This window comes from Ovis canadensis, chromosome 6 (genome assembly GCF_042477335.2).
Source record: "Ovis canadensis isolate MfBH-ARS-UI-01 breed Bighorn chromosome 6, ARS-UI_OviCan_v2, whole genome shotgun sequence".
Classification (NCBI taxonomy): domain Eukaryota; kingdom Metazoa; phylum Chordata; class Mammalia; order Artiodactyla; family Bovidae; genus Ovis; species Ovis canadensis.
The window spans coordinates 109,822,280-109,849,975 of NC_091250.1; the positions used below are offsets into that span (position 1 = coordinate 109,822,280).

At 43.9% G+C, this 27,696-nt stretch overlaps 1 protein-coding gene across 2 annotated transcripts in view; it reads left to right on the plus strand.

The window, feature by feature from the left end:
- FRAS1 (Fraser extracellular matrix complex subunit 1) overlaps positions 1–27,587 on the plus strand; it is a 516,652-nt gene extending 489,065 nt beyond the window's left edge. For both annotated transcript variants that reach the window (XM_069594438.1, XM_069594439.1), the window contains 8 exons: positions 1,118–1,268; positions 3,335–3,442; positions 5,174–5,333; positions 9,443–9,559; positions 14,622–14,788; positions 18,574–18,779; positions 20,665–20,811; positions 23,594–27,587. In XM_069594438.1, coding sequence (XP_069450539.1) covers positions 1,118–1,268; positions 3,335–3,442; positions 5,174–5,333; positions 9,443–9,559; positions 14,622–14,788; positions 18,574–18,779; positions 20,665–20,811; positions 23,594–24,187 — 1,650 coding nt within the window. In that variant the 3' untranslated portion in view covers positions 24,188–27,587. The remainder of the gene's footprint in view (positions 1–1,117; positions 1,269–3,334; positions 3,443–5,173; positions 5,334–9,442; positions 9,560–14,621; positions 14,789–18,573; positions 18,780–20,664; positions 20,812–23,593) is intronic.
- The last annotated feature ends 109 nt before the right edge of the window (positions 27,588–27,696 follow it).

The window sequence follows — 27,696 nt, forward strand, 5'->3', positions numbered from 1 at the left end:
AAATATAATTGTTTTAAAGTAAACTTTTTTGTTGTAAAGGAAATATGTATTTATGACAGAAAATACAATATACATCTCAAAAATGAATAAACCAACTGCCTCACTCATATACAGCTTCTCCATGAAGGCTTCTGTTCATATTTTGTTATGTTTCAATCCAAGTTTCGTTAATTGTGTAGTAAATAAAAATAATAGAGCCGAATTAATGGCAGTAAAAGGAACTCCTTCAGAAAAGGTGTTCTTTTAGAAGTATGGTGTGCTGCCTTTTCAACATAATTTCAACAAAGCATTGAATGAAATAGGAAGTTATCCGACTGTGAGCTGTCTGTTGGTAAGTTTCATAGTATGATATCCAAATGCCATGACCTTCTTTCCTCTTGGAGAAGGTCTGAGTACTCACTAAGACATCCAAGTCAGCCTCACGTTCGTCCTAGCATGACTTGGGCATCCTCCCGTTTAGGGTTGCTTTATGCTCTCCTACGGCTTTCTGAAAACTATGGTCAGCCAGGAACTGTGTGCTGACGTAGATCCCAGATCTGCCCAGATCCTTTGGGAATAACTGTGATGCCTTAAAAATCTCAACCAAGGCTCCCAGCAAATGATCAGTGGAAGGAGAGCTTCCCATACTTTAGAAGTGTTTTTAGGGGACTGCCTGAGACTCCCTGCTCCCAATGCAAGGGCCCAGGTTCCATCCGTGATCAGGGCACTAGATCCCACATGCTCCAGCTAAAGATCCCACATGCCTCAACTAAGACTCAGCTCAGCCAAAATAAATATATTTTTTAAAAAGTCAAGTGTTTTTAAATGTTACCTCCTTAAAGTCTTCTCTGATTATCTGATTGAAAGAAGCATACTGACCACTTCCCACCCCTTTAGTTTTCACATTTATATATCTCCCCTACTAGACTGTAGGTTCCATAAGGCAGGGATTTTAGTTTTTTCCCACTGCTAAGGACCCAGCTCCTAGCCTGGTGCCTGGCACAATCATGAGCGCTTGATTAATACTGAATAAGTGGCTACATGAGTGAATGAAGATTGAACCGGTGTGAGATGCTCATCTACCTCTTCGTGCCGGGGAGAAATAACCCTCTCTGTGTGCACCCCGCTTGCTCGGCAGGTGAGAGACTCGGCTCAGTCCTTCCTGACGGTGCACGTGCCTCTCCACGTGTCCTATGTCTACGTGACGGCCCCCAGGGGCTGGGCCTCCTTGGAGCACCACACTGAGATGGAGTTCTCCTTCTTCTATGACACTGTTCTCTGGAGAACAGGTATACTCGCTGACCTTACCAAGCCTTACCTTATGCTTAAGCAGCATTTTTTTTTAAAGTATTGCATTTTAATGGTAGCTGCATTCCTCATCCTGTTGTCCTATATACCATCAAAGCAGAGCCATATAAAGTGTAGAAAGGATACAGATCTGTGGTTTCCGAGAAAGCCTGATGTCCGTAGATATTAATGCTGGAAGGCCTCCACCATCATGATAAATTCAGTCCAGGGAGCCAGGGCCCCAGAGGAGAGGATGGCAAGTGATAGACAAGTCCCATACTGCCGAACAAGTGTGTGTTCTTTTGGAATATAGTCTAGAGAAAATGATGTGATTCATGTTGTTTAAGGAGAACAGAGTCTTGAAATCAGATACACAGAAGTGGAGAAATACATCAAGAATAACCCGGGTTACGTTATTCATTTGATATCAAGTTTGCTCTATTGTTGCATCCTTAAAAGTAGGAATTTTAACCCTACTTTTACTTCAAAGACGACAATGCTGAATTTTTTCAATTACCTTCACCCCAGGCTTGTCTGTGTCATTGCTCTCCTTAAGAGGAGGCTCCCCCGCAGAGCCTGGATGGGTGCTGACCCTTCAGCTGAGATCATCAGGCCTCTCTCTTCTGCCTCTCTCCACCCACCTTCTCCCACTGCCACCCCATGAATGGCCCTTAAAACTCCATGATTCTCTCCTCCATTCACTCCAATGGGTCTGAGTTAATTTTTTTTATATTTTTTTCTATTTTCGGTGTCTTCTACTTCAAACACAACCCCAAGCTCATTTCCTCTTATTGTATTGCTCCCATTCCTCCTCCTTCCCTGGTGGTGATTTACTTGATCAGAGGCAGTTACTTCATCTGAGTAGATTTCTTTAGATGGGGCTTCACTTCTACTAATGGAAAATACAGTCCTTCCTTCTGTTAAATGGTTTAAGGTCAAATCATTTATTTACATTATATTTCTCATAAGAAATAACCCCAGGGAGTTTTCACAGTCTGGGTCAGATAATTCTTGAGCTGGGGTTTTTTAAACATCCCCCCTTCTTTGCTTCCCCTTTAGTTTTTAGCCATACTGAACTCAGTGGGTGTCATGCTTGCAATTGCTCTTATTAAAACCACCGTGGACTCATGTCCTGTCATGTGTAACTAGCTTTCTGCAAGCTAACCTGTAATTCTTTATTGCTTTCAATATGAAGTATAGCCACCAGAACATTGGTTATGGTTCTGTTAAGTCCTGAAAGATGTTCTGGCGAGGAAAAGAAAATACAGTCTGAAGCAGACAGGCTGTAACCACATCCTGGTGTAAAGTTAATAGTAAGAAGGTTTAGGGATCATTTTTCCTGTGCTCTGAGGTGGGACCCTGTGCCTGCTCTAAGGTGACATCTGCAGGTATAAAGACTATGTCAGAAGAATAGAATTGTGAAAAAGAACCAGATAGAATGAGCTGTCTTACAACGCTGACTGGCTCATGTCTCTAAATAGACTTTGTTGTTGTTCAGTCTCTAAGTCTGACTCTTTGCAGCCCCACAGACTGCAGCACACCAGGCTCCCCTGTCCTTCACTGTCTCCCAGAGTATGCTCAAATTCATGTCCATTGAGTCGGTGATGCCATCCAACCATCTCATCCTCTGCCACCCTCTTCTCCTCTTGCCTCCAATCTTTCCCAGCATCAGGATATTTTCCAAATAGCCTCTGTGTTCATCCAAGTATGTAAATTTGTCCTAAAGACTTCCCTGGTGGCTCAGACGGTTAAGCGTCTGTCTACAATGCGGGAGACCCGGGTTCAATCCCTGGGTCTGGAAGATCCCCTGGAGAAGGAAATGGCAATCCACTCCAGTACTATTGCCTGGAAAATCCCATGGACAGAGGAGCCTGGTAGGCTACATGTAGTCCATGGGGTCGCAAAGAGTCGGACACGACTGAGCAACTTCACTTCACTTCACTTCACATTCAAGTAAGCATGTGGCTCTACTTAGAGGTATCCCTGGGGTAACTCATGGGTAGGCTACTGTCTGGGAGCTCTTCTCCAAGCCTTCACTTGAATGTTCTGTGTGTGGTTGCCTACCCAGGAATCCAGACAGACAGTGTGCTCTCTGCCAGGCTTCAGATAATAAGGATCTACATTCGAGAGGATGGCCGTCTGGTTATTGAATTCAAGACCCATGCCAAATTCAGAGGTAATATCAGTGCTGTTCTTTTCCTCAAGGTTTTTTCTTTTTTTTTTAATTACTAAGAAATGTTTAAACACAGAGAAAAGTTGAAAGAATAGGACAATGAAGAACAAAGCCAACATCTTGCTATGTGCATGTATGTACACACACACACACACACACACAAACACACACAAACACACACAAACACACACATTCCCATTTTTTAAATCACATCATTTGAAGATAAGTTGTAGGCACCATGCCACGTTACCCTAAATACAGTAAGTCCCCATATACGAACCTTTCAAGATGCAAACGTGCGTCTAGTTCCAGCAAGAAACCAAAACCTAAACTGTCAATGTCAGGCGTGAGTGAAATTGCTACTTGCCTTCCGTCTCCTATTGCTGATGATCCTTTAGACCTGTCATCTCCTGTCTCCTCTCTCTCCTCCAATCAGTAATTCTTTTTGCCTGTTGACTTGATGCCAGCCATTTTACTGTACTGCTATACTTTCCAAGGTACTGTACTGTAAGAATAAAAATGTTTTCTGTGTGTTGTGTTTGCATTTTATGTACTATTTGTGTGGAAAGTATTATAAACCTATTATAGTACAATACTATATAGCCGATTATTACGTTAGTTGTATACCTAGGCTGACTTCGTTGGACTTAGGAACAAACTGGACTTACGATCACACTTTTAAAACAGAACTTATTCATATGCAGGGGACTTACTGTACTTCAGTAGACACCTCCTGAAACAAGGACCTTCTCTTACACATCACAATAGCATTCCTGTGGCCAAGCTATGTCACACCAATCTAATAACATCTAGTTTCTATTCGTGTTCCCTCCATTTGTGTCCCACAAATGTCTTTTATACCTATTTTTATATTTGTTTATATTTGCTTTGCATCTGTTTATATAAAACAAAAGTGAATCCAATCAGGATCCATACATTCCATTTTGGCTGTGATACCTCTTTAGTCTACTTTAATATAGAATGAGCCACCCTCTTGGCTCAGTTGGTAAAGAATCTCCCTGCAATGCAGGAGACTTGGGAGGATTCCCTGGAGAAAGAAATGGCAACCCACTCCAGTACTCTTGCCTGGAGAATTCCATGGACAGAGGAGCCAGGCAGGCTACAGTCTGTGAGATCGCAGAGTCAAACTGTGTGACTAATTTTTACTTTTTAATTTTTTCGATATAGAATAGTTTCCCTACTTTTATTTATTCATGACACTAAATGACTGTACTTAAAAGAGTGGAGGTGTCTTGCTGAGTAATCCTTACCTTTTAAGGATGTTTATAATTGCCTCCTTCCACAAAGAACTTGAGTGGTCCTAATGAGATTTTTTAAATCTGAAGCTGATATTTCTATTTATGAACTACTGAGATCTTTCTGCCTCCAAGAAACATGTTGGTTAGAGTTCAAAGCAAAGTGTGTTCAATGTTCATTGTCACTTAAGTACTCATATTATTGTGGATATGCTCATTAGGGCCTTTTCTACAAGGCACACTCATTATTATTTATGAATGTATGTGACCTAACAATGATCATGAGTAGAGTGATGGACTGAGGTAAGAGGAGGCCATGCTGTCCCACCCAGTGTGGGATATATTCTCAGAACCAAGAGGGTAGGTATAACCTTGATTTTTTTAATAGAAGAATATTAATTCATTTTCAAGGCTTTTGTAGGGGATTGACCACAAGCAAACTTACAAATAAGTGTCTGTGTGTTTCCCCTTGAAATAGGACAGTTTGTGATGGAGCACCACACCCTCCCTGATGTGAAATCATTCATACTGACTCCAGACCACCTCGGAGGAATTGAATTTGACCTGCAGCTCCTGTGGAGTGCTCAGACTTTCGATTCTCCTTATCAACTCTGGCGAGCTACAAGCTCTTATAACAGGTGAGTATAGGATGGAGTTCAGGGGTAAATCTGAAATGTTTTCTGTTTCTTTAAGGGCTTTTCTTCAAAAGCTAGAAGAAAACTTTTAAAACTTTTCTATTTTAAAAGTGAGATAGACAGAAGTTGCCATCTGGCACCTAGAGAAACAGATGTAGCTCAGATCAGTTTCTGATGTATAAATTGGACAGGGATCACCCTTATTTCAAGAGTAAGAATAGGCAGGGTGCACATCAATTTTTTTCACATCACGTTGGCCAGAACTTAGTCACATGGCACATCTACCTGCAAAGGAAGCTGGGAAATTTGTCCAACTAATATCTTAGTATAATAAAGAAATTTCATTCCAGTGATCACAACCAGTACAAAATCCAGGATCACTAGTTATCAGGTCCAGATGTCACCCTTTACAATTCAATGTCCTGTAAAATAAATAACAAGATTTAGTCTTCTCCTACACCTGATATAGAGGTAGAATGAGATTGGAATAAATACAGTCAGCTATTCCATTTGTAAAAGGAAAGAATAGGACAAACAAAATGAAAACTTTTACCCTTAAAAGAATAATGGAACCTATAGTAAATATTGTTTAGCCCCATTTTGTAGGTCATGAAATTAGTACCTATCTTTAGCATGAAAATCTTATTATTTGCAATTAAAAAGTGGCAAATTGTCTTAAGAATAGTTTTTAAAAATTTTATTTTGGTTACAAACGTTTGGTCTTATATTAGATTTTTCTTGTACATCCTGATTCTTTTGAAATCAATATATAACAAAATAACCTTTATTGTGTTTCCTAGAAACTCATGAGATTGTACATGTACTTGTCCCAATTTATAGACACAGAAATGGTGCTCTTTAAATCCTTTGCTGACTCCCCACTGCTTACCAAATGAAGTCAAGCTCTTTGAGCAGGACCCATATCCTTCCCTCTAAGCCTTGCCGCAAACCCAGCCTTCTAACCACATGTGTTCCCAACCTCTGAATCCACCAGCCCATCCATACCTCTCTGCTTTTATAATCCGCCTACCCTTCTTGCTCCTTTCCTCCTGCACATCTCAAACTCCTCTGAGCTCTAGCTCAGATATCAACCCTTCTGAGACACCTTGGCTGACTCTCCATGCTGTGTTAGAATCTCTTCCTCCTGGTTTGTGTGTTGTTCCAGCTTTTACTGTAACACAGCTCAGCATATTATAATGCTCTGAGTCCCATTTCCATTAGATTGTGAGCTTCTCAAGGGTAAGCCCCAGAACTGCACATTTTAGCACACAGTAGTTCCTGAATAAGCAACCTGTATGAGCTAACATTTGCGGTAAGGATGTTAAATCCATAGATAAATGGCAAAGCAAAGAGTAACACCAAGCGTTCTGTGCTGTGTACACTGTGAGCCATGCCGAGCACTCAGACCACAGCTGCCTAGGGTTGGGAGACCATACCAGCTGGGGAACTGACCAAGGCTTCTTGGGGAAGCTGAGCAACTGATGGGAGACTTCTGGTTTTCAGAAAAGAGGAGCAAAGAACCACAGGATTAAAAACCTACCTCCAGACTGTGTTGGGCATATTTGTAGGAATGGTTAGGAAATTGACCTAACTCATATTCAGGGGTGGGAAACAGGACTGCAGCCTGGGGAGACCATGCCATTTGTCTTGCATTCATTTGGTCAATAGATTTTTTTTTGAACTTTTACTAAGAATACATCGGTGGACAAAATAAAAATCTCTGCACCCACAGGTAGACCTAATGAATGAGTACAGTATCACATGTTAGAAGGTGATGTTGCTGTTGTTGTTCAGTTGCTAAGGCTTGTCCGACTCAGCACTATGGAAAAAGAAAAGGTCGAGAGCAGAGTAAGGGGAATCAGGAGTGGGGGCCATTGTAATTTGTTGGTTAGGAAGTTCAGCCTAGGCCTCATTAAGAAGGTGCATTTGAGCAAGGTAGGAAACAAGGGAGCTCACTATGTAAATTATCTGGGGGAAGGGGTTCCTGGCAAAGTTCCAGAGTTTGGCAAAATTTTGGTGGCTGGAATGGAGTGGATGAAGAGGGTAACAAGAGACAGGGTCAGGCTGCTGTGGAGCCTTGAAGGCCAGTGTGTGGACTTTTTCACTCTAATGCAACAGGGGCCGCTATAGGTTCGAGGGGAGGAACAACAGGATCTGGCCTTTTTGTTTTTGTTTTAATTGGAATATAGTAGTTTTGCAATGTTGGATTAGTTTCTGCTGTACAGCAAAGTGAACCAGCCACACCTATACATATATCCCTTCTTCCTTGGATTTCCTTCCCATTTAACCCATCTACCCCACTTAAAAATGGGTTTAACCCATTTCCCATCTAGCACAGAACACTGAGTAGAGTTCCCTGAGCTATACAGTAGGTTCACATTAGTTATCTATTTTCTACGTAGTACCAATAGTGTGTATATATCAATCCCAATCTCCCAATTCATCCTATCCCATCCCTATCTTCCCTTGTTATCCATATATTTGTTTTCTACATCTGTGTCTCTATTTCTACTTTGCAATGGCCTGACTGTTGGAAAGCAGGAGTCGGGCATGGACAGTTCTGCCTAATTAAGTATTTCTATTAAGAGCTACTATTCACATTACACAGGTCAATTTTTGTGTAATTCGAAGATATTATACAAGATCTCATTTCCTGCTGGTTCCAGCTTTGGAGGAAGACAAGGATCGAGTGAAAAAACTGCAGACATGCAGACCTACAGGCATACAAACTTCCAGGGCACAAAGGGGCTTAGAAACTAAGCCCTGAAAGTTTGCCTGGTTTGTCTAAAAGTGTACAGCCATGGAGAAGCAAAGCAAGGGCAGGGTTAGACCGTCTCCCCATTTCCAGCCTGGGCCATCTCACTAAACTGACCCCAGGCTGTGTCCTAAAAGTTGTACTTACTTATTTATTTATTAAGTAGAAGTGTTAGTCACTCAGTCGTGTCCAACTCTTTGCGACCCCATGGACTGTAGCCTGCCGGGCTCCTCTGTCCATGGAATTCTTCAGGCAAGAATACTGGAGTGGGTAACCAATCTCTTCTCCAGGGGATCTTCCTGACCCAGGGATTGAACCCAGCTCTCCTGCATTGCAGGCAGATTCTTTACCACCTGAGTCACCAGAGAAGTTGGCTGCTTATTTATGTTTACTAAATCTTTGCTATCACTTTACTAATAAACAGACACAAATAATGCCGAAGAAATAGACAAAGAAGGAACATGGAGAAAGTGAGGACTAATCATAAATCATGCTAGTTAGAATTAAGATTCACAGCCCTGAGCTCCTCACTCAGTAGGTGGCAGCCTCCCAAGGCCCTTGAAGAATCTTCCTGCCGCTTCTGGCTGTCTGGCTGCCTTTCAGGCAGCCTGCCAGGGGCTGAGCTGCTGGATGACAAGTGTGGGAAATGAAGTAGGTGAGGGCTACCAAGGCTCTGTACTCTTAGGGTCACGACCTACAGAATCTCATGCCCCGCTATAAACACAGAAATTCCCAGCAAGTCATCTCTGATGAGAAGTGATGCTGTTCTTCAACTTCGTTTAAAGGAGGAGGGTTTGGGAGAGAAGTCCTGAAACTGAATGCTAATGAAGTGGGGGTGGCAGCCGTCTCTGGAGTAGGGTTAGTCAACCCCCAGGCCTTCACTACCTTTTCAATCAGAGCAGCAGCCGCCGCTGGCTTGGTCATATCTCAGTAAACAAAAGTTTCTGCAGTCCAGAACGTATAACAGGGTGTCAGTCAGCAAGAAACACTAAACAGACGCTGTCAAGTCAGTTTCACGGGGGTGTAAAAAAGGATGTGGCCAGGTCTGTTTTGCCCTCATTGGAGCCTTTTAGATTTTTATCAACAGTGTGCCTTTCTCAGCATTTCTCATGGAAAGGGCTTGAATAAATGAAAAGAACTCTATTTAACACCTCTGGCTAGTACTCTGAAGTGTGTTAGAACAATCACAAGTGTGATGAATTCCTGAAACTCGTGTCTGCAGACTTGTGAAGTTCTTGGTGGGATGCTGAGCACAAGTATCATGTGAAAACTTGTCTACTGAAGTCAGGTTATTTCTGGGTAAGTAAGTAATCTCTAAATCCATCTCTCTAACCGTAATCTGCCTGCCTATTTCCAGGAAGGATTACTCCGGGGAGTACACCATCTACCTGATCCCTTGCACAGTGCAACCCACACAGCCATGGGTGGACCCAGGAGAAAAGCCTCTGGCCTGCACTGCACACGCCCCAGAGAGGTAGGGAGAGAGGATTGATCCTCACTATTTGTGAACTTACCTATTCACTGACATTTATTTGTAACCCCGAATCCAATTTTCGTGACGCTAGCCTGCTCATTCCTGACCTGCAGAGTGATGAAATAGCGGTCATCTGAGCCACATTCCCAGCTCAGATTTCTCATCCTGTGAACAAGTGTCCCTTTTACAGTTCATTTGCTGCCAGGGTTTTCAAATTTTTGTCCCTCGTATTGGTGATTTTTTTTGTTTAAAATGGCTCCCCAGCAGAGCGCCAAAGTGCCATCTTATTTCCTACATACAAGAAGGTGGTGATAAGCCAAATGGAGTGTTAGATGAGCTTCATTCCAGCATGAACTTCAGAGCCATCACCACAAGTTCTATGCTAAGGAACCAACAGTATATATCAAGTAAGGTGTCTTTAGACAGAAACACGCATAAAACAGTTAGGTATTGATCACTGATGATAATGTTGAGAGCAGAGGCTGCAGGAACTTGACCCCTGATTTCCCCCCACGGGCAGCTAGCTGTTCACAATTCATTCATTCCGTGTTCATTGCAGCTTTATAGAATGTAACTACCATGAATAACAAGAATCAAACTGTCAATCAGCCCATGCCCACCTCTGACCTGAGCCTGTCCTCGTTGTGCCGATGTTCATTCATTCAGCCCGTATTTATTCAGCTCTTACTGTGTCCTTGGCTCTAGTCTCAGCGTGGAGACTCTAGCAGAGGATTTAAAGACACCACTGCTCTCAAGCAGTGCAGATAGTATAGTGCCACCTTTCTAGGAGCTGAGCAGAGTGACTGGAAAATGTTTCAGAGAGAAGGCACTGCAAACAGAATCGGACATTATCATTAAGAGAAGGTGATTTGGAGAGTGACTTTCAAATTAAGAGTCTGAGACTTGGCCATTGGATTTGGCCACACAGAATTCGTCCATAATCTTGATACAGGTTAGGTTCAGTGGACTGAGAAGGATGAGGCCTGATTAGAGTGCGTTCGAGAGAGAGGCAAGAACGTGGAGATAAAAGGGACACAGCAATGCTGAAGGAATTTTGTTATAAAAGGTTTCAGATAGAGGGGCATTCGTGGGAGGAGATGAAGGATTGAAGGAGGTTTTGTTTGTGTGTGTTTTAGATGCAAAATATTTTAGGATGTTTGTGTGTTGGTGAGAAGAGCCCTGTTGGTCTACTGGGGGAAACAGACCATGCAGTGGGAAGAGGGAAGATGTGCAGAGCTAAGTCTTTGAGTGGAACAGGGAACAGACCCAGACATACGGGGATGGGCCAGCCTTAGCCAGAGGCACAGACACTTCATCTACTAAGAAAGGAAGGCAGGCACAGTCTATGGATACAGGTGAAGGGAGAATTAGTAGGTTGGGAGGGTAAGGATGACCAAGGAGATGTCGGATTCAGTCTGTTTCTCCAAGAAATGAGAAGTCAAGCATAGCTGGAAGTAAGGAACAGTGAGGTTTGAGAAGAGAGGAGGACGTGAAATAGAGTCATCTCTGAGAGTGGAAAGTATGGTAGAGAGTTACAGACACAGCAGATCAGCAGTGCTGAGGGCCCTATTGAATTTTTTTTTCAAAAAAACATTTGTTTATTAATTTGTTGGCTGCATTGGGTCATAGTTGCAGCTCAGGGGATCTTTCATTTCAGAGCACAGACTTCTCTCTAGTTGTGCATGAGGACTTAGTTGCCTGGAGTAATGTAGAATTCCCCGACCAGAGATCGAACCTGCATCCCCTGCACTGAGAGGCAGATTCTTAACCACTGAACCACCAGGGAAGTCCCTGAATTGCCTTTAAATTACCATTAAATTACTTATTAGTATAAGATGACTAGTATGTGTTTAAGGCACATACAATTTGATCAATTTTGACATATATGTACTTGTGAAATATCACCACAATTGAGATAGTGGTGATGTCCATTTTCTCCAAAAGTTTCCTCATGACCCTTTGGTATCCCCCCTCCCATCCTCTCCCCACACCCAACCCCCTCGGTATCTACTGATCCTTCTGTCATTACAGATTAGCTTGCACTTTCTACTAATTTATATAAGTGGCACCACACAATACAAATTCTTTTTCTCTGACTTCTCTTGTTCAACATGGTTATTTTGACTCACTCACGGTCGTTGTGTGTAGCAGTGGCTTGTTCCTGTTGCTGCTGAGCTGAATGCCATGGTGTGCACACACTACAGTTCATTTATCAAATCAGTTAGTTGATGGACATTTGGATTATTTCCAGTTCGGGCTGTTATAAATAAAGTTGCTGTAAACATACATAGATAAGCCTTTATATGGACACATGCTCGCTGTTTTCTTGTGTAAATACCTAGGAGTGGAGTGGCTGGATTCTATGGTATGTTTAACTTCTTATGAAACTGGCACACTTTTTTCCAAAGTGTTTATAAATGTGTAACTGTGTGTGTATCCCCACCGTGAGTGTGTCAGTTTTCCAGGTCTTCTGCATCCTGGTAAGTGTGGTTGCAGAGGGCCTGGTGTGGTTGAAGAATTAATGAGTGGGATTCAAAGAGGTGAGCTGGAAAGATAGGAAGTGTTAGGGTAGAGAGGGAGACGTTTGAAAGCGAGGTTTTATGGAGGAGGTGCCTAGTAGGATGGTGGGGCATAGGCGGCTGCAGTGGAGAGGGGCATGTGCTCTTTGGAGGTGAAGACATCAAGGAACTGAGAGGTTAGGGGGGTGGATGTTTCATCCATTGAAATCATTGAGACTGAAGGCAGGAGTGATACAGGAGAGCCTGTAGTCAGTCAAGTGTGGGAGGGACGGTGACCAGGAATATAGTAGCTGGCGGCAGTAAGGAAGAACAGAGGGCAAATCGTCTGAAGAGATATGCTGGGGAAATTTTTATTCATGTAATCCATTTTTATTTTATTTATTTACTTCTTCCTTTATCTTTTTGGCTGTGCTGGAAGGCCTGTAGAATCTTAGCTCCCCAGCTAGCGCCCCCTGCATTGGGAGCACAGAGGCTTAAGTACTGGACTACCAGGGAAGTCCCTGTAATAAATTTTTTAAAATTATGAAATGTTTTAATACCCAGAAGACCAAACATTGTGGATATATAAAACCTCAAGAACATTACCTAGTAAGAGTTATAACTGCCATGAATTGGGTATCCCTTGCGCTATGATCCTGATGCTAAGTGAATAATCATAACTGCCAGTGGTATTAGTGTCTGTGTATGGAGTGCAGACTATGTGGTAGGCTCTGTACTAAGCTCTTTTTTTAAAATTTATTGATTTATTTTAATTGGAGGCTAATTACGGTAGAATATTACAAGTTCAAGTCTCATTACAGTGATCGCCCTCAAGATTATTTACTGTATTTCCACTTTAGAACTAATGAAAATGGAGGTCGGCAAAAAAAAAAGAAACATTCCTAGTACCTTTTAAATACCTTCAATGCCCCTTTCAGTTGTACTCTCCCCATCTCTCCACTAAGTTAACCACTAGCCTGGTATTTGTGCCTATCATCTCTTGTTTGGGGCTTCCCTAGTGGCTCAGATGGTAAAGTGTCTGCGTGCAACGCAGAAGACCTGGGTTCAATCCCTGGGTCAGGAAGATCCCCTGGAGAAGGAAATGGCAACCCACTCCAGTACTCTTGCCTGGAAAATCCTATGGACAGAGGAGTCTGGTGGGCTACAGTCCATGGGGTCACAAAGAGTCAGACACGACTGAGCGACTTCACTTTATCCCTTGTTTTGGCTTATGGTTCACCTCATATTTAGGTCTTCCCTATAGCTCAAACTTTTCACTTTCGTGCATTGAAGAAGGAAATGGCAACCCACTCCAGTATTCTTGCCTGGAGAATCCCAGGGACGGGGGAGCCTGGTGGGCTGCTGTCTATGAGGTCGCACAGAGTCGGACATGACTGAGTGACTTCACTTTCACTTTTCACTTTCTTGCATTGGAGAAGGAAATGACACTCCACTCCAGTATTCTTGCCTGGAAAATCCATGGACGGAGGAGCCTGGTGGGCTGCAGTCCATGGGGTCGCTAAGAGTCGGACATGACTGAGTGACTTCACTTTCACCTTTTACTTTCATGCATTGGAGAAGGAAATGGCAACCCACTATGGAAATTGTAGTGGGTGAATCAGACTTTGATCACACATTTAAATAGAATAGCAAGCGACATTAAGTACTATGAGAAAAAAAAAAAAACTGCACAGTGTATTGAAAACAAATGATAAGAGATCTGACCCAGCCTGGGAGGGAAGAGAAAGAAGGTAAGCTTCCTAGAAAAAGTGGTGCTTGAGGTCTGAACAGCAAGAGTTCTCTAGGCAATGGTGGTAGCAGACAAGGAGGGAGCGTTCCAGTAGAAGGTTTGTCAAGGTCAAAGTCAGAAAACTAAATTCATTACCACTAATCTCAATTTGAACCTCAGGGCTTTCCAGAATGAGAGGGCCAGCAAAAGCAAAGAGTGTTGAAAAGTCTAAAAACCAATTAGATTATTCCTGCTCCAAAGAGCAGATGAACCTCATAAGAACTGGAACTAAATAAGGTCTCTCTCCTGTCAGTTCAGTTCAGTTCAGTCTCTGAGTTGCGTCCCACTCTTTCTGATCCCATGACTGCAGCATGCAGGCCTTCCTGTCCATCACTCTTTCCCGGAATTTACTCAAACTCATGTCCATTGAGTCAGTGATGCCATCCAACCATCTCATCCTCTGTCATCCCCTTCTCCTCCTGCCTTCAATCTTCCCCAGCATCAGGGTCTTTTCAAATGAGTCAGTTCTTCACATCACGTAGCCACAGTATTGGAATTTCAGCTTCAGCGTCAGTCCTTCCAATGAATATTCAGGACTGATCTCCTTTAGGATGGACTGGTTGGATCTCCTTACAGTCCAAGGGACTCTCAAGAGTCTTCTCCAATACCACAGTTCAAAAGCATCAATTCATCGGCCCTTGCCTGTACCCATCTCTTTATTCACTAAATGTTTTAGCACCTACAGCAAAGTGCAGGGTGGGAACAGGAGGGCAGCCCAAATGACTGACGAAAAATCAATCCTACTCTCAAGGAGTTCTTGTTTTTCTGCATTTAGATTCCTGATACCCATTGCATTCCAGCAGACCAACCGCCCTGTCCCTGTTGTGTATTCACTCAATACTGAATTTCAGCTCTGCAACAATGAGAAGGTGTTCCTAATGGACCCCAACACTTCTGATATGTCACTGGCAGAAATGGATTACAAAGGAGCCTTCTCGAAAGGTAAGCGTTCCCTTCACCCAAAGACAGAGACTCCAATGGACTTGAGAAGCTATCGGATAGGTCTCCTAGCGTCTCTGCTTATCGGCTTTCAGTCAGCTCTCCAGGGAAGAGTCCCCTAGCGCTGGTTCCAGCGCAGCCAGGAACAGACTCATATTCTTCCTTCAGGTTATTTCAAAATAAGATCATATTCTTTGTGCTGTAATAATCAGCGATGTGATGACTGCGAAAGTGCTGATGAGTCGTAAGAACACAGGGGCTTCCAGCCAGATTCTAATGCATTGTCTAACTTTGGGTGAATTGCTTCATCTCTCAGTTCCTGAGATTGTAATATGACTGCCTACCAGCCTCAAAACTACGCCAAACCTCCATGTCTTCTTCAGCAGGCTTTCTCTACTTGAAACGGTTCCTTTGCCCTCTCCCTGCTCCAGACACGCCTCCCTTGACTTTCTTCTTTTTCAGGTCTCTATCTAAATGCTAACCTCCCCAAAGAGACTTGCTTTGACCATACCAGTCAATCTAATATCGGTTTTCATATCTTTCACTTTCACTAAATGTTGTTCATTTTTTATAGTACTTCTCACAATTTTTAATATCATATTTCTTTACTTATTTATTGCCTGTCTCTCCCACTAGAATACAGATTGTGGTTAAATATCAAATTTGTATGTCATGCCACCAATGCCTAGGTGCTCAATAAATATTTGTTGAATGAATAAACTATAGATGAATCAACCCATTATATTTTCTTCCAGTTTCTCTCTTCTTCCTTTTTCTTACTTTTAATCTTTTGCTCATATCTGAGTTTTTTTTCTCTCATCCTAAAAACACATCCCATAAGAGAAAACTCTCTCATCCCTACCCCTCGCTCAAACCTCAACCCACATGTCCTCCTTTTCTTTCCTCTGAGAATCTTCCTGAAGGAGTGGTGAACTGACGCTGTCCCCGTGGCCCTTCTTCCCAGTCACTCCTGCGTCGTCTGCTGCAGACTGGCTTTGTCCGACCACGGCTCAGAATTCTCTCTTATCAATGATACCAAGCCCATGGGTTTTGACACTTCGTTTGGTTTCCTTTGCACCAGCCTCTCCTGACGCCATCTTGCCTTTGTTTCCTTTGCACCAGCCTCTCCTGAGGCCATCTTGCCTTTCTGACCACTTCCCTCTCTCTGGCCCTCCATCCTCTGCCCTGTCAGTATGGCTGTCTCCACATTCCATGCTTGGCTCCTTCTGCTCTTACTTCAGTGCTCCTCCAGTCACCCCCATGACTTGGCTCCTCCCTGTCCTCTGAACTTCCTAACCACCTGCTACTCCACAGCCGCTCCATGAAAATTAACCTTGTCCCTGCTCTCTTCTGAGCTTCTCTTCCACACTTCCACACACAGATTGAAACTACCAAACCTCTCCAAGTGATAGCATTCAGACACCTTGTTATCATTGCTCCATTGCTCAGTCGTGTCCAACTCTTTGCAACCCCATGGACTGCAGCATGCCAGGCCTCCCTGTCCTTCACTATCTCCCTGAGTTTACTCAAACTCATGTCCATTGAATTGAGCAGACTCAAATGATGCCACTCAGTGATGCCATCCAACCATCTCATCCTCTGTCCCCCACTTCTTTTCCTGCCCTCACTCTTGCCCAGCATCAGGGTCTTTTCCAATGAGTCAGCTCGTCACATCAGGTAGGCAAAGTATTGGAGCTTCAGCTTCAGCATCCATCCTTCCAGTGAATATTCAGGACTGATTTCCTTTAGGATGGACTGGTTGGATCTTCTTGCAGTCCAGGGGACTCTCAAGAGTCTTCAAAAGCATCAGTTCTTTGGTGCTTACCTTTCTTTACAGTCCAACTCTCACATCCATACACGACTACTGGAAAAACCATAGCTTTGACTTTATGGACCTTTGTTGGCAAAGTGATGTCTCTGCTTTCTAATACACTGTCTAGGTTTGTTATAGCTTTTCTTAAGATGTCTACAACTGGACTCATCTCCCCCCAGAAATGTTCCTCTCACATTCACTGCCCCACTGACTGTATCAGCAAGCTCTAGGTGGCCAGCCAAAGATCTCAGGGCTAACGTCTACTTCTCCTCTACCCCCTCTACCCCACCCCTGGTGGTAATAAGATGACTGGTCCCAACTCTCAGGCATTTCTTGCCTTCAGTCCCTTTGCTGTTTAGTCTCTCAGCTGTGTCTGACCCTTTGTGACCCCATAGACTATAGCCCCCCAGGCTCCTGGAGTGGGTTGCCATTTCCTTCTCCAGGGGATCTTCCTGACCCAGGGATTGAGCCCACATCTCCAGCATTGGCAGGTGGATTCTTTATCACTGAACCACCAGGGAAACCCTCAATCCCCTTGCCTCACTGCTATATTTTGTTCATTTGCTTGTTTTCACCATTTTTTAAATTGGATTATAGCTTCTTTGCAATGATGTGATGAATCGGCAGACTGGGATTGACATACATACTCACTGCTATATTTGGATACCTATTTCTTGCTAGAGCATTACAATAACTCTCTACTTGTACCTCTAGTCTCTCTGTCATTATTCTCCATGTTTCTAAACTCCAGGTGTTTTGATATTAAGTCCACATTCAAAACATTCCAGGGACTTCCCCGGTGGTCCAGTGCTTAGGACACTGTGTTTCCACTGCCGGGGGTACAAGTTCAATCCCTGGCTGAGGAACTAGGATCCTCCATGCCATGTTGCACGACCAAAACCTTTCCTTGTTGCCTACTGCTCCTGTACTCAAGTCCAGAATCTCAGCACTGTTATTCAGTTTTCCCAGAGCCCCTCCCCCCACCCCCCGGCTCCCATCGCTGGCCTGCCTGGTGCACAGTAAATGTTCTGATGCACATTCTGAGTCAGACGGATCTGTGTTCACATCCTCCTCCCACATGTCCCAGATGCGAAACTTTAAACAAGTTATTTAACATAGGGGCACTAATTGAACCCATCTCTTAGGCTCTTGGGAGGATTAAATAAGATACTGTAGGTAAAGAATTTGATGCCCTAGCAGGAACTAAGAAAAATTAACTACACCAGGACTGGTACCCTTCCAGCATTTCATATTTTGTACATGGACTTGCTTTTACCTGGGATGCTCTTACAGCCTCTCCCTCCCCACTCAGATGCCCCAGCTGACCACTTATGGTTCAGGATACAGCTCAAATGTCATCTCCTCTTTATACCCTTCCACGGCGCTCTCCAGGCAGACTTTGGTGCTAAGCCCTCATTGTCAGCTCTGTGCTGATCTGATGTTGTTGACCTTCCTCTGTGGTGAGGTAACAGTATCCTGCGGTGGTTAACAGTGTGGGTGTTTCAAACCAAGCACCTTCGACTTTGAATCCCACCCTCACCACTCGGTGACTTTGTGACCTTGAACAAATCGCCTCACCACTCAATGTCCTCATCTATAAAATTGTGAGCACCTCCTGAGTTCTCCCATGGGAAGGACTTAGTAAAATACCTCTCCAGGAGTATGAGTTCAATAAATGCTAGCTGCTAGTTGCTTTGCTTGTATTTCTGCCCTCTTGGCTGTGTCTCACTCATCTTTGTATCCCTTGCACATAAGGGAATGCTTGCCCTACCCTAAATACTTCAGGAACATTTACTGATTAAAAGAAAAACAGGACATGAATCAATGTGTATTTTAGGGGCACATGGACCCCGCAGCTCTTCATAGAAAGGTACTTTTGATTCTGAAGAAGCATGTTAAAGCCTTCCTATTCTTGACACTTTTTTTCCCCTCTTTCTTAAAGTCTGACCTAATTAATGCCTTGCAATCTTTTCAGGTCAAATCCTCTATGGCCGAGTACTTTGGAATCCAGAGCAAAACCTTAATTCTGCTTACAAGCTCCAGCTGGAGAAGGTCTATCTTTGTACTGGAAAGGATGGCTACGTGCCTTTCTTTGATCCCACAGGGACCATCTACAATGAAGGGCCACAGTATGGATGCATTCAGCCAAACAAACATCTGAAACACAGATTCCTGCTGCTGGTATGCTGTTTGTGTTAAAGGGCTGACACACGGATAGATTTCCCCAGCTATAAATTTTGCCTAATGCCACGCTCAATGGTTTCTACAGATACTGTTATTGTTTTGTTGATGTTGTCTCTGTCAGCTTAATTCTAGTACATAGTACAAAGCTAGTGATAATTATGGGGGGTAACAATGTTACCAACCCAGGTCTGGCTGCTTGCCCCTGAAAAGCCAGTAGAAAGGTTGGTGGAAAGGAAAGTTTGCTTTATTTTGAATGCTGATAACCAAGGGCAGATCCATGTCTAAAGGCCAATTCTTCCCCTGACAATCAGGGGGCAAGAGCTTTTATAGACAGAGGGAAGGGGTTGCATGCAAAAAGAGTATGGTCAGCTCTGACAGTCATTAGTGGTCTGACCAGAGTCATCTTGATTGTCTTGAATACTGTTAGTCTTCAGTTCTAGAGTTCATTTGTTTCCATTTCTTTGCAATCAGTTCTCAGACCGGTGGCAGTTTGTATTATGGCTACAGTCTGGTCAACATGTACTTAACTTCTTCCACCTGGTGGGAGTTTCAATATCTACAAGACACCTCACAGGATATGGCTCAGAATATTATCTATAGCCCTTGCTGCTGCTAAGTCACTTCAGTCGTGTCCGACTCTGTGCGACCCCATAGACAGAAGCCCACCAGGCTCCGCTGTCCTTGGGATTCTCCAGGCAAGAGTACTATAGCCCTTGAGAAGGAGCTAAAGGTCGTTGCCTGTGCTTAATGACTACGTTATTATTATTTGGTCTCCTTTGATTGTTTTCCTTTGTTTCTGCATTTTCTCACTTCTCTGATTAAACGTATTATTTGGCCAAAGTTCTTCCACAGACAAAGGGCAAGCTGAAGACGTGGAGGCAGGGGAGGGGCAAGGACCCGAGGGTCCTGCTCCATTTCAGCAAGACAAGCTGTCACTGACATTTTAGGAAGAGGAAAGACTAAGACAGTATTTCTCAGTGTGTCCCAGAGTCCCCTCAATATATCCCCAGTATTCTTTCAGGGCCTCCATGAGGTCAAAACTACTCTCATGATGATATGATGTTGCTTGTTTTTTTCACACGCGTTCCCTCACACTTGCAGAGAGTATGCAGGTTTACTGATATGGAATCACAATTCGTATTGTGCCTAATCTTTAAAAAACACCACTTCCTGAGGTTTGACTTAGTATCAAAAAAGAATATGCACAATTATCTGAAAAAGTTATTCAAACATTTCTCCCCCTTCCAGCTATTAGTACATAGCTTATGTGAGGCCAGATTGTCTTCACATATTTCAGCCAAAACAACATATCACAACTGATGGAAAATAGAAGCAATTATGAGAATCTACTTCTTTTCTAGCAATTTGCCAAAATGTAAAACAAGGCCAACTCTCTTTTTGGGTGGATATGAATATAGGTGTTTTCACTAAAAAATATGTTACTTATGTTAACATGTAATGAGTTGCTCATTTCTCTCTTAAAATGAATTAGTAAATATCTATATTTTTTCATTAAAAAAATTGTTCATTGTAGCATATCATAGTGTTAACTTTAATACGGTAAATATTGATAGATATAAATCACATAAAATGAAAGCTTTGAGACATCTTTAATTTTTAAGTCCTGAGGACACAGAGCTTGAGAACTGCTGGTCTAGGCTATCTTACTTGTTATGTTTCAAGATCACAGGGGCCACCAAGTGTCCTCCCCCAGAGGGCAGTGGGTGCCCAGGGGCAGGAGTCTACTTAAGGCTCAGGTAAAGGCTCCTGCAGCACACGCTTCCCCGACCCAAAGGGTGACTGCCTCCTCCCTGTGACCGCCGCCTGCCAGTTCAGTGGTTCCATCTTGCTAGAGCTTGTGTTTCTCTCTTCCAACTCCTAGGACCGCAGTCAGCCAGAGGTAACTGACAAGTACTTCCATGACGTGCCCTTTGAGGCCCATTTTGCTTCCGAGTTGCCTGATTTCCAAGTGGTCAGCAGCATGCCAGGCGTGGATGGATTTACTCTGAAGGTAGACGCGCTCTATAAGGTGAGTGTGGTGAGAAGAATGGAAGTAGAGCACGAATTCACTTTAAAGGCTACAAAGAAGAGGATGACATCTTCTCTGCAATGCCAGTTTGTTTTTATAGCATTCTTGCTGGCAGGTCTTTTAATTGTTGTTAAACTTACCATTGTTCAACCACTAAGTCCTGTCGAACTCCTTGTGACCCCATGGACTGCAGCACGCAAGGCTTCTCTGTCCTTCACCGTCTCCCAGAGTTCACCCAAGATCATGTCCATCGATTTGGTGATGCCATCCAACCATCTCATCCTCTGTTACACTCGTCTTTTGGCTTCAGTCTTTCCCAGCATCAGGGTCTTGGCTTCCCTGGTGACTCAGACAAGAAATAATCTGCCTGCCATACAGGAGACCTGGGTTCGATCCCTGGGTTGGGAAAATCCCCTGTAGAAGGGAATGGCAACCCACTCTGTTATTCTTGCCTGGAAAATTCCAAGGACAGAGGAGCCTGGCAGACTATAGTCCACAGGGTCACAAACAGTCGGACATGACTGAGCAACTAACATACTCACCTCAAATTTTATCATCTATCCAATAGACCAAAGCAATAATAAAATTCTTTAATTCACATATAGTCTCATCATGGTTCTGTGCAGCACCAGCTGTTTTTCACAATCATGTGGAAATATTTAGCAAAATCATAAATACAATCCAGTGATTTCGAATGGCAAGAATTACTAGTATTTGATAAGCAAAAATACTCTTAAGTCCCAGTAATAAGCATGAATTTCCAAGATCAATTTCTACTCTTCTCCATCTTCAAATAGTAAGTCATGACCTTGAATTTCAGAACTGTTATCACTCTTCAGAAATTGTTTCAAAATCATGGAGGGTCTCAATGGGTGGCAGATGAAAGGGAAATAAAATGCTTGATGACATAACCACTCAGAAGATGATCCAAAAAGTGTTCAGATTTAGCAAAGTTTTATCAAGTGTCTGTTTATTATGCGCAGAGTAGGTGTTTAATGAATCTTTATTGAATGACTCTATTTTAGCTAAAGTTCATCAACGAATAGTAAATTAGCATGCAAGCCAGTGGAAGGTCACTGGGAATGAATTGATTATTAATACTATTACTCTACTTATGTCAATAAAGACCAACAAATCATAAGCATTCACTAAGCTACAGAAACCCTAAAAGATAAATTCTTAGGGCTATTTCATGGACAAGTATGGAAACAGAAAAAAACATGAATATTTGCCCTAAGATCACTTTAATTTGGAAATAGACTAGAATCCCAAAATATTTGGTTCAGTTCTCTATTCAGACACCAACCATTGCTAATGCTTTTCTTTTTCTTTTTTTCTTTTTTCTATACTTCATCAAAACCTTTATTCTGCTACAGTTATAGTGGCATACTTACTAATCCTTAAATGAACCATGCATAGTCTTATCTCAACATTTTTTAAAGGAGGCCAGTGACCAGTGATAGTCTGATTTATTCTATGACTTTTAAAAAAAGATTCTTTCTTTAGTGGATCAGTTCCCTTTCTTTTTTTTATTGAAATATATTTGATATACAATGTTATGTTAGTTTCACATGTGATACATAGTGATTTGACTTTTGCATATATTATGAAATGATCAGTGTGGTAAATCTAGTAACCATCTGTACCCATACAAAGTTATTACAGTATTAAAGGCCATATTCCTTATGCTGTGTATTACATCTCATGACTTCTTTATTTTATAGCTGGAGGTTTGTACCTCTTGAGCCCCTTCATGTATCCCGGCCCCCCACGCCCTCCTTCATCTGGCAACTACCTATTTATTCTCTATATCTGAATCTGTTTTCATTTTGTTTTGCTTGTCTTTTTTTTTTTTAATTCCACATATAAGTAAAATCATATGGTATTAGTCTTTCTCTGACTGACTTATTTCACTTAGTATAATACTTTCTAGGGCTTCCCAGGTGGCTCAGTGGTAAAGAATCTGCTTGCCAATGCAGGAGACACAGATTTGATCCCTGGGTTGGGAAGATCCCCTGGAGGAGGAAATGGCAACCCATTCCAGTATTCTTACCTGGAGAATCCTATGGACAGAGGAGCCTGGTGGGCCACAGTCCATGGGATCGCAAAGAGGTGGAAGTGACTGAGTACAGCCTGTACAGCCTAATAATTTCAAGGTCCATACATGTTGGCACAAATGGCTAGGTTTTTTTTTTTATATAGCTGAATAGTATTCCATTGTATGCATATATATACACGCTGCTGCTAAGTCACTTCAGTCGTGTCCGACTCTGTGCGACCCCATAGACGGCAGCCCACCAGGCTCCCCCGTCCCTGGGATTCTCCAGGCAAAAACATTAGAGTGGTTTGCCATTTCCTTCTCCAATACATGAAAGTGAAAAGCGAAAGTGAAGTCGCTCAGTCATGTCTGACTCTTCGTGACCCCATGGACTGCAGCCTCCCAGGCTCCTTTGTCCATGGGATTTTCTAGGCAACAATACTGGAGTGGGTTGCCATTGCCTTCTCCGATATGGAAATATATATACACACACACACACACACACACACACACACACACACACCACGTCTTCCTTTTCCTTTCATCTGATGGACATGCAAGTTGTTTCCATATCCTGGCTATTGTAAATAATGCGGCTGTGAACATTGGTGTAGCTAATGCTTTTCTTGAAGCTATTCACCCACGGAAGCTTGTGGTGGGCAGTGGTCTTTCCGTCCCCTTCCTCGGGTGGTCTGCGGGCATCAGCGACATGTTCAGTTCATCTCCCGTCTCCTCCTCCTGCAGGTGGAAGCAGGACACCAGTGGTACCTTCAGGTGATCTACGTCATTGGTCCTGATACCATCTCAGGCCCCAGGGTCCAGCGCTCTCTCTCAGCCCCTCTGAGGCGCCACCGAAGGGACCTGGCAGACCCCAGTGGCTGGCTGAGCCTTGATGAGTCCCTCATCTATGACAATGAAGGAGACCAAGTCAAGAATGGCACCAATATGAAGTCCCTGAACCTGGAGATGCAAGAGCCCATCATAGCTGCTTCTCTCTCCCAAACCGGGGCGTCTATCGGCAGCGCCCTTGCTGCCATCATGCTCCTACTTCTGGTGTCTTTGGTGGCTTGTTTCATCACCAGGAAATGCCAGAAACAGAGGAAGAAGCCGCCCACGGGGGACATCCTGGAGGAATACCCTCTGAATACCAAGGTGGACATGCCCAAGCGGGGCACAGACAGGGTGGAGAAGAATGTGGACAGACAGTACTGCACCGTGCGCAATGTGAACATACTTGGTGAAGCCGAGGGCACCTACGTGTTCAAAGGTGCGAAAGTAAAGAAATTGAATCTGGAAGTCAGAGTTCACAACAATTTACAGGATGGAACAGAAGTTTAATGGAGGAGACCCATTGTGTATTTTTTTTCTAAAGTCATTTTTATAAAACAGGGGGGAAAATACTGATATTTTTATAATCTTGCCAATTAAAAAGGGAATACGATAGCGTTCAGTGGCGGAAGGCACACATCACTTGCATCAACTCACAACTGAGCTACCTCATGGGACAAAGAACCACTGAGACCCCAGAGGATGGAAGGAGTTCTTTCCGTGGATCCCATTAACAGTCTCTGCAGCCGCAAACTGTTCCTTCTGTAAGGCTAGTCTTGGAAAGCCAGTGTTCAGAGTTAGGACGTGACTTAGGTCAGCGGAGGGAGCACACAGGGATGTACTGAAAGGTCTCAGAGGCAGAAAGCGGGGGGCGAGGTGAGGGGGGGCAGTGCTTTTGGTCTCCATTCCCCCACCCTCCCCTCCAGCTCCAGCTCCCTTCTGCTTGCGCTTTTCCTGGGCGTCTGAACCGCAGAGTTCACATTGCTGATGCACAGATTCCGCTCAGAATTCTGCTAATCAGCACCTATGTGTTTGCTCATGCATCCAGTTGACAGTCTGCGCTCTTTGTACTCTGACTGTACTTTGCATCACCAGCCCTTTTCACCTGGGGGTTTAAACTGCTCTGGACTAGAGCATTTCTCCGAGAAACCTCAGCCTCTCCTGTCAGGCATCAGGCATGGGGGAAACCCCCTCCCACTTTATGAGGGGGCACTGAAACCTGGGGAGAAGGAAGGACCTGGCAGGTGTCTCAGAGCACATCAGAGAGGCTCTGCGCCCTCGGCCCAGGGGATGTCCTTGTGCCCAGCTGGCTTACACTGCAGCCAGGAGACATCCTCCCCAGGCAAGATCGCTGCACTGTGCCCCTTTAGCCAACATTGCCTGTGGGTGCTTGACCCACCTACCACAGTTCCTGCTGCCCCAGGCTTTTCCCAGTCCGGTAATAGACAAGCCCTGTGCTTTGCTAGCTGTGGGGCTTTTATTTTGTTAGGGCTTCAGAGAAGTCAGTGATTCGTTTGAATAAAGCCAATCAGGAGAAAGCTCAGGCCCCAAGTAAAATCAGAGTTGAGGATTCCCTGGTACTCACAGCACAAAAGTGCTAGTGCTCACAGCAGACAGGGTACTCGCTCAGCAAATAAAGGCCGGGCTTCCGGTACAGTATTTCAGGGATTTCTCTTTGGGGGTTCTTTTTTTGGTAGCTCAGGCACTTATTTTACCATATCAGCACAGCACATGACAAGGCCATGAACACATGGCTTTAAAACGATTTAGTGTTCGAATAGCAGCTTAATGATGTAGTATGTAGTGTGCACACCACTTGCTTTTGTGTTGTTTTATTTCTGCTGAGTTGGCAAAAACATAAGCATGCATGTCATGTTGTTTTGAACTGGAGGCCCCTTTCTGTTGTTCGAGAGGAAAAGACACTTCCCCTTCCTGACACCCGTCACACCTTTACCGCTGAGCAAATCGCGGAGCATTCACACTGTGTAATATTTGTATTAGAGTTGAGCCTCACTCTGAGAACATTCCACATTGGAAGCACTTTGGTACTCAGAGCTAGAAAGAATGAACCATGTAAGGTTTCAGGCATCTCTGCTGGAGTCCAAGCTCCTTGAGAGGAGGGCGGGCGTTAGCCATGCCTTGGATTCTCCAGCAGTGCCTGGCACATCACACGCACTCCAGGAATATGTGTTAAGTGAACAAATAAATGATGTCATGGGTGAAGGATAGAGGAGTCAATTTAGGGAAGAGGGGAGAGAGTATGGTGCCAATATCATAAGGGCAAGTAGAGAAAAAAATAACCCTCCTACTTGGATCATAAAATAATCTTCTTGTTGGGGCAGAGAAGCAGCACTCGACACAGGCGTGAATCTGGCATGGACTTCAGGAGGGCTGAACCGAGAAACTGGCATAGCATGTTAACAGGAGGTGAGACTGTGAGGCAGGCTCCTGAGCAGGACAGTTGGAGGAGAGTTGGATGAGCATTCCAAGATAAGCGTGAGTTTCTAGGGAAGGGAGAGTTGGAGAGATTGGGCCCCCGAACCCGATTCTCCTGCCTGCTCAGGTGAGACCTGCTGGGGTGTTTGGAGGTGGAATGTCTCTACTGGCCTCATGTACACCCAGAACTGGTGTTTCATGACTGGAGAGCTCATCAACCCAGCACAGAATTCTCTCCAGAGCAATGAAGCAAAGAACCCGCCTGCCAATGCAGGAGACACAGATTCAGTCCCTTCGTGGGGAAGATCCCCTGGAGAAGGAAATGGCAACCCACTCCAGTATTCTTGTCTGGAGAATCCCATAGACAGAGGAGCCTGGCGGACTACAGTCCATGGGGTCGCAAGAGTCAGATAGGACTTAGCAACTAAACAAAAACAACCTATATGAGAAGGTTGCCACTATTTCTGCCAGGACAGAGCCAGTCACTCGCGGATCAACTTTTGCTGGGGCCTGTTGTGTCTCACTACTCCTAGATCCCTGAGGGCTTGCATGTGAAAGCAGCAGCTCCCCCCTTGCTGGGAGAGCCTTCTGGCACAGCCCTTCCGATCCTACTGAACAGGGCACATGGGTGGGAAGAGTGAGGACAGGAGGCAGAAGGGGGCTGGTGTGGGAAGGAGTGGAGGCTGATCTCAGTGTGCTCCTAGCAGCCTCTGTGGAAGGGTCTCAAGTGACACGGGCAGCGTCTATGTGGACCATGAGATAGTGAGTTGTCAGTGTGAAAGGGAAGTCCTTGGGGTCATTTGTGCCCCCCTTCCTTTCTATCCTCCACCCCCACCACATACACTTCATCCTTCTCTAGTGGATGCACACGTGTGAAATAGGAGGTGTTCAGAGACGTAAAGCGGAGACGGACTGCTTTGATACAGAATTTTTCATTTCATTTTATACATCATATGAGGAAGCAGAAAATTTGCTGACTGACCTGGGATGCTATTCCAGTCAAAGCTCTCCTTTCAATTCTAACTCCCTCACTAAGGCCTTGTGTGTGTTTTACTAACCTTTCCTACCATGCCTTTAGGTGAACAGGAACAAAAGCCCCTCAGGGGTTGCTATTTGCTATCACAAGCTGGCTGTGAAGATTCAGAGAAAGAAGAGTCTGTACCTTTTCCCTCTGATTGTGCCCCAGGCCTCCTGGCCTCGTGCGGATTCTTATGGGGAGATGCAGAAAGAGTGTGGAAATGTGTTTGCACAATCTTACGAAATCTAGTCTTGGTGTACCCTAGGTATTCATTCTCAGATACTACACACCTGCTCAGACTTGAGTAAAACATCTGTGGTGCTGTCAACCTGATTCCTTGACTCTGAAATGATTTTTGTATTTCCAATACCAATCTGTGTGTTATGAATTTCTGATTTCTCCAATAGCATATGCCACCATATAAATTTGTATTAATAAATGACAGCCTGTGTTTTATTTGCTGTGTTCATCTTACTAGATTCTTTATCTCATCAACATAAGACAAGTGCTATGGAGATGGCAAAATCATTCTAAAATTTGAGACAGATTTTTTTGGAGAAAATCC